The sequence below is a fragment of the Garra rufa genome, chromosome 8 (genome assembly GCF_049309525.1).
Source record: "Garra rufa chromosome 8, GarRuf1.0, whole genome shotgun sequence".
Taxonomy (NCBI): Eukaryota; Metazoa; Chordata; class Actinopteri; order Cypriniformes; family Cyprinidae; genus Garra; species Garra rufa.
The window spans coordinates 12007526-12019989 of record NC_133368.1 but is presented as its reverse complement, the minus strand read 5'-3'; the positions used below and the strand labels follow the sequence as shown (position 1 = coordinate 12019989).

General features: G+C 38.7%; 1 protein-coding gene across 1 annotated transcript in view; it reads right to left on the bottom strand.

The window, feature by feature from the left end:
* Positions 1-12464, bottom strand: part of vwa8 (von Willebrand factor A domain containing 8) — a 135757-nt gene that overhangs the window by 66093 nt on the left and 57200 nt on the right. The window contains exons 23-29 of the mRNA XM_073845801.1: positions 11576-11711; positions 11365-11484; positions 9733-9938; positions 4607-4758; positions 1358-1466; positions 1137-1275; positions 839-1026 (exon numbers count right to left, since the gene is read on the bottom strand). Of these exons, the coding sequence (XP_073701902.1) occupies positions 839-1026; positions 1137-1275; positions 1358-1466; positions 4607-4758; positions 9733-9938; positions 11365-11484; positions 11576-11711 (1050 nt within the window). The remainder of the gene's footprint in view (positions 1-838; positions 1027-1136; positions 1276-1357; positions 1467-4606; positions 4759-9732; positions 9939-11364; positions 11485-11575; positions 11712-12464) is intronic.

Genomic DNA, 12464 nt, shown 5'->3' with positions numbered 1-12464 from the left:
TTATTAAGTTTTAAATATGGATATTTTTCTTACAAAAACACATCAGTTCGCTACAGGAAGCCTTTATTCACCCTGTGGATCTGTTTGAGCCACTTTTTATTATGGATGGATGTACTTTATTGGACTTGTTTTGGACTGATGAAGAGAAACACCTGCAATATTTATTATAACTCTGATTGAAATCATCTAAAAGAAGGAGTTCATATACACCTGGGATGCCTGAAGGGTGAGTAAATCATAGGGTCATTTTCATTTTTGGGTGAACTAACTCTTGACGTGTGTTTTCAGTAAACACTTTTAAATCAAGTTTGCAGTTTAAATTTTAACTAAGGAAAAACATATAAATATAAATATGACAGTAACATCCAGTAAAGTACAGTGGATAACGTGCAGGCTTCAGTGTACCTCAAGATGTTGTATAATGTTATTAAAAAAAAACAAAAAAACACCACATGTTATCATTCCACAAACATCACATCCCACCATCTCGGGAGACTACGGCAAATCTATTAGCTCGCAACTCTGCCTCGAACTTGTTTTGATCTGTGACCATTTATTATTTCCATCCGCTATTATTAGACATTGTTTTCCCCTCACGGGTTTGGTGGAAATGATGCATCTATTGATGATCTTCTCTTTCCATGCTCAGAGAATAACAGCATGTCTCAGATGAACCTCAGGGCAAGAATGACACCTGTAAATGGATCGGTAATAGCAGCAAGTGGACGGCAAAGCTTTCATGTGAAGTGCCCGTGTAGAAGAGCGCATTCACACACACACATACACACACACACACACACACACACACACACACACACACACACACACACACACACACCTGTTCTTCATGAAGCACCACTTGGTCCTGCAGTGGGTTGCCCAGTGCTGCCACAGACACAAAAGGCTGCCAGACTCCACTGATTGTCCGGGGAAAGATGTCATAGAGCTCAACGCACTGGACGGAGTCTCCTTTCTCCTTCATAGCATACAGCGAAACCGGGTTACAAGTGGCCACATAAATGGAGTCTGCGAGGGAAAACAATGACTCACTTTTGAAATAAAAGTCTGAAGACTTTATAATTCCACATAGATCTGGCTCAAGAGAATGTGATATCAACACACTAGTCAGGGCCTACCGTTACATGTGGTGACGTCGCAGACGATATTGACTTCGTTCATGGGGATTTGCCAGTGAGCCTGTTCCTCTGTGAAGCTCATAGATCTGGACTCCTGCCTCTCAGTAGGATAACTCTGAACCCGCAGAAACACTGGGCCCTAAGGAGAACCACACACATCAAATTAGTGTAATATGCTAGTAAAAATGATGAAATATTGGAAATAGAAAGGTTTATGACACCTTGATATCTATCCGATGGGACTCCGTTGGACACAGCAGCTTTCGTCGTGTACTTCCACTCTGACTGATGGTCCAGTAACCCGCCATCTTACAGTCTGGCAATGGTAACCTGAGAAAAGGGAATATGGTAATTGTCTTTTTGCCAATGACATAAAATTTAAATCTTACACATGTTGATCATTAAAACACCTTAAAGGGATAGTTCACCACAAAATGAAAATTCTGTCATTAATTATTTGTTCATGATCAGTCTATAATTTTAATGGTAGGTTAAAGAGGCAGAATAACAACAAAAAAATCTAGAAAAACACATTTCAAAAAGTTATAAATTGATTTGCATTTAAATGAGAGAAAAAAGTATTTGACCCCTTCGCAAAACATGACTTAGCAAAACCCTTGTTGGCAATTACATTGGTCAGATGTTTCTTGTAGTTGGTCACCAGGTTTGCACACATCTCAGGAGGGATTTTCTCTCACTCTTCTTTGCAGATCCTCTCCAAGTCATTAAGGTTTTAAGGTTGACGTTTGGCAACTCAAACCTTCAGTTCCCTCCATAGTCTGGAGATTGACTAGGCCACTCCAGGACCTTCATGTGCTTCTTCTTGAGCCACTCCTTTGTTGCCTTGGCTGTGTGCTTTGGGTTATACCTATCCATGACCCATCTTCAATGACCTGGCCCTGACAGTACAAGACCCCGTTCTTCGTCTATTTGATGCGGTGCAGTTGTCCTGTCCCCTTAGCAGAAAAGCACCCCCAAAGCATAATGTTTCTACCTCCATGTTTGACAGTGGGGATGGTGTTCTTGGGGTCATAGGCATCATTCCTCTTACTCCAAACACGGCGAGTTGAGTTGATGCCAAAAAGCTCAAATTTGGTCTCATCTGACCACAACACTTTCACCCAGTTCTCCTCTGAATCATTCAGATGTTTATTGTCAAACTTCAGATGGGCCTGTACATGTGCTTTCTTGAGCAGGGAAACCTTGCAGGCGCTGCAGGATTTCAGTCCTTCTCGGCGTAGTGTGTTACCAATTGTTTTCTTGGTTACTATGGTCCCAGCTGCCTTGAGATCATTGACAAGATCCTCCCGTGTAGTTCTGGGCTGATTCCTCACGGTTCTCATGATCATTGAAACTCCACGAGGTGAGATCTTGCATGGAGCCCCAGAGCGAGGAAGAGTGGCAGTTATTTTGTGTTTCTTTCATTTGCGAATAATCGCACCAACTGTTGTCACCTTTTTTACCAAGCTGCTTGGCAATGGACTTGTAGCCCATTCCAGCCCTCTTGTCCCAGCTCTTTGGTCTTGTTCATGGTGGAGAGTTTGGAATCTGATTGCTTCTGTGGACAGGTGTCTTTTATACAGCTAACAAGCTGAGATTAGGATCACTCCCTTTAAGAGAGTTCTCCTAATCTCAGTTTGTTACCAGTATAAAAGACAAATCTTGCTGATCAAATACTTATTTCACTCATTAAAATGCAAATCAATTTAACTTTTTTCAAATGCGTTTTTCTGGATTTTTTGTTGTTCTGTATCTCACTGTTAAAATAAACCTACCATTAAAATTAAAGACTGATCATTTCTTTGTCAGTGGGAAAAATATTTTTTTTTCCTCACTGAAAAATGGTGGTCACAGTTTCATTCTGCTGTCTCTGTAGTGGGGCTGAAGTTCATTGATATTCAGGAAGGTTGTAGCTACACATCTGGTTATTGCTCAGTTACTATTCCCAGAGAAAACATTACTGCACTACTCTGCAATTCAAACAGATGGGATGACATATCATTCCCCTCACGATAAAATATTAATGCAATACAGCATTAAAACACTTTTAATGTAATGCATCAGTGTACTAACATTGAAAAGTTTACTTTTACTTAAACTTCAATACTTCTATTCAAGGATGCACTGAATTGCAGTAACAGTAATTGATTGAAGTAACAGTAAAGACATTTCTAATCAAAATATATCTATTTCACATCAGTTCTGTTCTTTTGATTGTTCTGTTCATCAAATAATCCTGAAAAAATATCATGGTTTCCACAAACTGCTTTTTCCACAAAAGCAGCAAATTATCATATTAGAATGATTTCTGAAGGATCATGTGACACTGAAGACTGCAGTAATGATACTGAAAATTCAGCTTTGATCACAGGAATAAATTACATTTTAAAATATATTAAAATAGAAAACAGCTTTTTACTGCATTTTTGATCAGATAATGATCAAAATTATCTTGGTAAGCACTAACATTTAAACTTTCAAATACTTCCTAAAAAGGTGATTGTATATAAAACATCATTCAAAAGGAAATATTTGTTTCTTCACTTTTTGAAAATGTCCAGTATTTTGTATAAAATATATTAAATGATGTATACCAGATAGCAAAGCAATCACAAGCAAGTGAAATAAGACAAATATGAGACGGAAGAAACAAATAATTTCCTTTATTGAAAGTGTATAACATACAAAACTGAGCAAATGAAATGGCCGTTATTGAATGAGACATTTATTGTTATATAATGCTGACGACTAACTCTTGATAACTCTTGATAATCAGATAAAGCGCAAATTCCAAACAGTGGAAGGGCACTTGGACAGATGGGACATGGACGCCAAACAAAGGGCCGTTCCAGAGAAAATTATGTTGTTTTTAACTGCTCCCTTCGCCCAGTCTGTTCCAAACAACTACACAATTGTCCTGCTCTCTCCAGATTTCCCAATCCAAGTGCTCTGCACTTTATGAATGAACAGGGTATAGAGATGCTTCTGTTAAATTGTTCATATAATATAATTTAAAAACACTAACCAAGTGCTGGAAATCAAGTTTTATTTAACAGTTATTTCTAAGTCTGAATTCAAGCATGTTTAGGGTTTGTTCAATTGCACCATCAATGAAATGAGCAGCTTATTAGATAAAAGCATCTGTTAAAAGTGAAGTTTGTAATTTTTGAGATAATAAAAATCTAATTGCTGATCATTTGACATTACACTGGCTCAACCAATGGCGTGAGTTTTGGGCAGGGCTACCTCTATTTCTCCAATTAAAGTGTTACTATTACCGCAAAAATTGCACACTTCACCTTTAAACAAATAAATTTGCTCAAGTGTACGGTTTGAGGACCATGCAGAGCAGATCCTTTCTACAGGTAGTTATATTAGTCCAGGTCAGTGTGTCTATTAGAGAACTTGCACAATATCTGAATGTTACTGCATTCGCAGACAGTAAAGGGCAATAGGAGCTGAGCTCTTACTCCTTGGCCAGGTGCACGCTGGTGGGTTTGGCTCCGATGGGAATGCCGTGCTTGTGCAGAGCTGTGATCAGCACCTCACGCATGTCCTTGTTATAGGAGTCAAAGTCAAACACGTTCCTCACCACGTTGGCCAGACCCTCGCCTGGAAATTTCTGCGGAAAAAAAGCACAGAGACAGAAGCGTTTAGTCGAAATGATGCATTTTAAGAACAATCAATATAACTAACTTTTTGCCACACCTGCCAACGTCCGGTGACGTGATCAAATTTACCGGCCATGAAACTGTCCCGCTACTGGTGTCTCTATTAAACGCATTTTTTTCTCAATTTTACCTATTAATTATAGCCATTCAACATTACTGTATAATTGAAAGCCTGATTAATTGAACAATTAATAGGCTCTGAAATATATAACTTTTAATTTCAGTGATTTTAAAACAATCCTCACATAAACTATAAATTGTATATGCATTAACTGTACAGATTAATCTTTATTCAAGCTACAAGACTTCAGCAGGTTTTACTTTTAAATCAGCACCATCTCTTTAAAACCTGATGCACATGCCTTGGATCTGACACATAATCTTTATGGTCAATTAAGACTTTGTAACTCATTTAAGACTGTGTGCATTTTCGTCCGTTGAAACGCTACTGGTGCTCTGTCTGAAGCAGCTCAGCGTATGTGTACAGTCGAACGTGCAACCTTTCAAACTATACTTCACTGCATCGTTTAGGCGGCATAACCCCCGGTATGTGTCGCCACATTCTTGGGTTATAAAGAATAAAGAAGGCAAAAGTTAAAATTCCGAAATCAAGCAGCAATATCTTCTCAGGTAAAAGTTATTATAACCATGTCTAGGGACAAGCTGACTATCACACTGCTCTGACCTTATCAGCCCGTTTGTATCCTATTGATTCGCTCTTGTCGCTTATGACTGAACAGCTAATCACAATGATTCTGTCTTCGGAAAATATTATTTGATTCGCTTACGTCAAAAACAGAGAAGCTTTTCAAAAACTGGCTGTTGTTATATTTCATAAAAGTTTTACCCACCAACCGGCGACTGATACGGTTACATATACTCGCCAACGCCGATTTTTACTTGGCCAGTGTTAATTTTAGGCCCTGATCATACAGGTGAAACATAAAATATACGAGAATTGCTTCAGTTGATGTGTATGAATTTATATTTAACTGGCCACAACATGTTATATTTTAATGAGGAATTTACTGAATTGCAGTTTAAAATAGATTCAATTTCAACATTATATCACTGTCAGCAATACATCTGTTGCCAAAGGGCTCAACGTGATCCCAGCTGAGGAATAAGGGTCTTATCTAGTGCAAGATGACCATTTGTGCTTAAAAAAAGCATAGAATATTTTTATTCATTTATTTATTTATTATTTTTTTAGAAAATAACAGACTGTTTTGCTAGTCAAGACCTTTATTCCTTAGCTGCATTGAAACCGAAATTTGGACCTTCAACCCATTTATTCCCATTGAAGTCCACTATATGGAGAAAAATCCTGGAGTGTTTTCTTCAAAAACCTTAATTTCGTTTTGACTTAACAAAGAAAACATGAACATCTTGGATGACATGAGTAAATTATCAGGAAATTTTTATTCTAGAAGTGAACTAATCCTTTAAATCTTACAAAACTACAGATGATTAATGACCAAGAAAATTACCTGCTAGCCACAAACCAAGCTTTAACAGAGACAACAAATCTCCTAGAAAGACTCATTATTAAACCAAAAACAAACTTTGAAGCTACACTGAAACTGGAATTTTGACTGTAAACCCGTTGATCCCCATTGAAGTCCACTATATGGAGAAAAATCTAAGTATGTTTTCCTCAAAAACCTTAAATTCTTTTCTACTGAAGAAAGAAAGACATGAACATCTTGGATGACACGGGGGTAAGTAAATTATTAGGAAATTTTTATTCTGGAAGTGAACTAATCTTTAAATCTTACAAAACTACAATTGATAGACAACCCAGAAAATGACCTGCTACTCACAAACAAAAGCTTTAACAAAAAAACAAACAAACAAACAAACAAACAAAAAAACCTCCCTGAAAGACTCATCATTAAACCAAAAACACGTTTAATAGGTGGTAATACAAGCTAGTCATGAAACTGGCAGCTTTCCTGAAAGACTAGTCGAAATCACATTCGATCAGCTCAGATTAAATAGGCTACCTGTTACTGACTCGAGAACATATTCAACAAAAAGTGTTCGTGCAGCCACCTGTGAGTAGAAAATCCATACGGTTTCATTTGGCCGGGCTGACCTGTGCAATGCAGCTCATTGACTGTGATCTCCAGTGAGCAAGGGGCAGTTACATGTGTTAATTAAAATGCTTTCGGCTTGGCGATGAACAATCTATTTAAAGAAGTCTTTGTGCACATTTACAACAGGACAGGAGTAGAGCTGGGTGATATAGCTAAAATATCCAGACATTCTTTAGCATTTTGACAATATTCAAAATCTATCTCAATTCATGCATTTAATCTGGTTTGAAACTGTTATGTTTCTCAATCGGGAACGATCACTTTGAGGAAAAACCAATGTTGCATCTCTGCATAAAAACCAATGGTTTTCAACCACGGTTCCCATGGCCCTGGATAAAAAAGGTAGCCTGATTTTAAAAGTGCAATTCCACACTTAGAAAAGTCGTGTATAAAAATAATAAAATCTTAAAATGCCACAGGCATTCTTATAATGAATATACATTTTCTAGTTATGCCTAGCTCTAAAATATGTATTGGGAAGGATAAAATGTAAGTGTGAGTATCTTTTATTTATCAAATCCTTCTCCTAAATCCTAAAATTACAATAAATTGAACAGTCATGTAAAATCACTGGTTAAGAAGAGTGGCATCCACTGAATGAACATTCAGGTTCTGATAAACGTTTGCATTCATCCTGTCATGTATCTGTATAAGAGGTCCAACTCCTGCTGCAGGAAACATCCTCCAAACCATGACACTTCCTCCTTTACCTTTCACTGACTTCTTTACGCACTTGGGATTCAGTCTTTCCCCAGTCTGATGCCCAACAAAACGTTTCCCATCAGACCTAAATAAATGAAACTTGCTCTAATCACTAAAGTGAACTTTGGACCAGTTCTTCTCTCTCCACACAACATGCTTCTCGGCAAAGGTGAGCTTAGTCTTTCTGTTCTTTCTGCTGATGAGAGGCTTGGTCACTCCACAACTTTCTATCCGACTTCTCTTAAATGTGCAGAGACAAATCCTTACCCTCTTTAACACTGAACTGGCAAGCAATTCCAGCTGCAGTGTTGAACTGATTGCCCACTGAGAGTCTGCATTATCCTGTCTTCTAGCAGTCTTAACGTGGACGATCAGCCTATCACAGATTTGGTATGACCAACTTCTCTTGTGATGGCTGAAAGGGTCATCCCTTTGGCCCTCTGTGGACAGCCTCCTGTTGCAGAGTTTCAGTCACTTTAGAGCAGCACGCCATCTTGCAATCTCAGTGAAAATTGCAGGAATGCTGCCAGTTAAATGGGGGTTGTCATATAATTAAGGAAATTACCACCACGTGTCAGATTAACTACAATAACTGTAAGTGTTCTCTAATTTGAGTTTTTTATACTATGCTTCAGAATACAATTTGTTTATGAAATATGCCCTTCTAGTCCTGTTAGGAAATTGTAGGTTGTTCTCTAATTTTGATCTCCATTGTATATGGAGGTAGCCATATTCAGATGCAGCGACTGAGTCTTAATGAGTTGAGTCATTGATTTAAATGATTAGTTCAAATGGCTGATTAAGTAAGCCACTAAATCACTGATTAAATTGATTTGTTCAAAACAAAGATTTGCACATTGTTAATAAAATAATCACGATATTATCGTTGACGATACATATCACACACCCATCTTAGGAGCCAAAAAGATTGAGAAGCACTGCTCTAAACTCTTGGTATATTCAAAAGACACAAGACACAGAAGGAGCGTGAAACCAGTCTAATGACACATTTTAAATAATTTAAATATATTATTGCAGTTTTCACAATATTTCCATAGTGATGGCTCCTTCCACATTTGCTGTTAATGATCACAGGTGTCTGCGTAACACAGAATGAGCAAACTTAACAGACTGGCTGTTAGAGATGTGCAGTTGGTGCTCATGCAGGAGGCACAGCTTTGAATCCATGCTCATGTACCATTCGCTCTCTCTCACCATTACCTTCCTTCGTATTATTATTAAAAACTCAATAATATTTTAGGTTCTTCTTCTAAAATGCAGCTATGCTCACTCTGGACATTGAGATTTTTTTAATTAAAATTGTAGTTTAGATATTCATAAGCAGAACAAAAGGTTTATAAGATCACAAGGAACTAATACAGTCACGTGTGACCAAACTTTTGACAGCGAGTGTAGACCTCTGATGGCTGCTTGCGGCAGGACCAGTCTGACAACTGACTCCTCATCCAATGTGACAGACGAATTCCATCTATCTATCTGCATCTCTCTCGCTCCTGAGAGCTGAGACGAGACAAGGAGGCTGCTTCGTTGTGTGTGTATGTGAGAGAGCAGAGTTAAAGCCCAGAGACAGGTGGCCCAGAATGGCAGTGTGGCCTCTATGTGTCAGATCAGTCTGTGAGTGGGCTGACTGAAGAGACAGGGCCTCTCCTCACTCTCTCTCTCCCTCTCGTGCAGAATCTTTCATCTCAAACATAGGGTCACTCACCCTCATCTATTAAACAACACACAGTTCATCACCGACACAAACTCTTAAAATTCTTAAAAGAGGGAACTAAGAGGTTTAATGTATTGTGGAGATTCAACCAGACTTTTGACTTGCGGCATGAAGTCTGGTCAACTTTGGAGCTTATTCTGGCCATGGTTGCTCCCTTTATACAGGAAGAGACTGAATGGCGAAAAATGACAAACCACAGTTTGTTTTTTATAACTGATGTTCACCTGAAATACACTACCGTTAAAGTTTGGGATCAGAAATATTTTCTTTTTTGTAAAAAATGAATAATTTTATTAGCAATAGTGTGTCAGTCTGCTGTAATATGCATCAGATGGTCTGTGAATAGCCTATATGTGTAACGCCTGAGGTTAACACTACCAGGTGCTTACCTGCAGGTGTTTTACAATGTTGACCACTTCTCGAGTAGAGTAGGGGTAGGTGATTGTTCCCTGGTCAGCCATGGCTCGGAGTTCTCCGAATGCAGCCACCAGTTTCTGGAGGATTGGATCAGGAACGTCAGGCCCATATTGTTTCAGCATGGCAAACTCAGCCTGAGGTTTGGGGTTGTCCACTGCATGGCAGCTAAAGATGTCCCCTGAAAGTATAAAGCATCAAAAGTATTACAAACAGCATTACATACAGTGAGGGAGAAATTATTTGATCCCCTGATGATTTTGTATGTTTGCCAACTGACAAAGAACTGATCAGTCTATAATTTTAATTTATTATTTAACAGTGAGAGACAGAATAACAACAACAACAACAAAATACAGAAAAATGCATTTCAAAAAAGTTATAAATTGATTTGCATTTTAATGAGTGAACTAAGTATTTGATCCCCCATCAATCAGCAAGATTTCTAGCTCACAGGTGTCTTTTATACAGGTAACAAACTCTCTCTTAAAGGGAGTGATCCTAATCTCAGCTCATTACCTGTATAAAAGACACCTGTCCACAGAAGCAATCAATCAGATTCCAGACTCTCCACCATGAACAAGACCAAAGAGCTGTCCAAGGATGTCAGGAACAAGACTGTAGACCTACACAAGGCTAGAATGGGCTACAAGACCATCGCCAAGCAGCTTGGTGAGAAGGTGACAACAGTTGGTGTGATTATTCACAAATGGAAGAAACACAAAATGACTGTCAATCTCCTTCGGTCTGGGGCGACATGCAAGATCTCACCTCATGGAGTTTCAATGATCATGAGAACGGTCTGGAATCAGCCCAGAACTACACGGGAGGATTTTGTCAATGATCTCAAGGCAGCTGGGACCACAGTCACCAAGAAAACAATTGGTAACACACTACGCCGCTGCCTATGATCAAGAACACCATCTCCACCATCAAACATGGAGGTGGAAACATTATGCTTTAATAATGCATTGTTTTTCTGCTAAAGGGGACGGGACAACTGGATGGCATTAAAGGGATGATGGACAGAGCCATGTAAAGTCAAATCTTGGGTGAGAACCTCCTTGCCTCACCCAGGGCGTTGAAAATGGGTCTTGGATGGGTATTCCAGCATGACAAAGACCTAAAACACATGGCCAAGGCAACAAAGGAGTGGCTCAAGAAGTAACACATTAAGGTCTTGGAGTGGTCTTGCCACCTTATTCTCATAGAAAACCTGTGGAGGGAACTGAAGGTTTGAGTTGCCAAATGTTAGCCTGGCAACCTTAATGACTTGGAGTGGGACAAAATCCCTCCTGAGATGTGTGCAAACCTAGTGGCCAACTACAAGAAACGTCTGACCTCTGGGATTGCCAACAAGGGTTTTGCCACCAAATACGAAGTCATGATTTGCGAAGGGGTCATATACTTATTTCACTCATTAAAATACAAATCAATTTGTAACTTTTTTGAAATGCATTTTTCTGGATTTCTCACTGTTAAAATAAACCTACCATTACAATTATAGACAGATAATTTCTTTGTCAGCGGGCAAACTTACAATTGGTCAATCATTGCAATGTGGTCAAATACTTTTAGCGTTATACTGTGCAATATATACATCTTACCAAGTGATCCAAAGAAGTCATTTCCCAAAAACGGAAAGCCAGGTCGGTTTGCTAAAACAATCATGCGGAAGTCTGGATGCATGGGAATGGCATTAGGCCTTCCGGCTGCTTCCAGCGGATCTGTGGAAAACAAAGAACAATTCCCGCTTTAAAGTCTGTCAGTGATGGGTTTGTGACTTGGAATGTGTTTGATCCTCTCCATCCATTTCACCTGACACTATTCTTCTTCCATCTGCCAGGATCATCTCTCCACTCTCCACCAATGTCTTCAGGATACAGGTGACATTTGTGGGAGCTTTATCAGCCTCATCTATTACCAGGATATGTCCCATCTTCACAGCTTTAACCTTTAGAACAAGAGGCGAGAGCACATTTTTATTCCATTATTTCATTCCTCGATCGAGCTGACTTATGTTAGGCAACATTTCTTGCACCAAAAACAGGTGTAATGTAGTTTAAAAACCATTTTCTACTTCAGCCTTTGAGTCAGTATGATTTTCTTTTTAAAGAAATGTATACTTTTAATCAGTAAGGATGCGTTAAATAGATCAAAAGTGAGAGTAAAGACATTTATAATGTTACAAACGATTAATTTTGTATATGACAATTAGCGGAAGCTATAAATTATGGTTTATAAAGTGTTAAATATGCATTTTTTCTTAAACAAATGCATTGACTCACTTCAGAAGCCTTTTATTAACCACCCACAGGCATGTGGAGTGCTTTTTATGATGGATGGATGCACTTAATTTGGCTTCAAAATCTCACAGCCATTCACTGCCATTATAAAACTTGATTATTACTTGCTGAATCATCTATTTGAATCATGGGACATCAAAAGATTCCCATACTGAATAGGCGCTGAAATACAGATGTCGATCAAAACAGCCCCATATTTGAACCATTGCACTCCATCTCCAGATCATCTTTATTCCAAAACAGTAAAGAGGATTGGAGTTAATGGAGAGCTGAAGATTATAGCCATGTTCAGCTTGTTTTCATCACCTCTGACATGTAGGTGACATTAGTGCCTGTTATTTACAAACCCACAGCCGAAAGGTGGTTTTGCGGGGAATGAGGGGTGTTTTCTTGACGCTTTT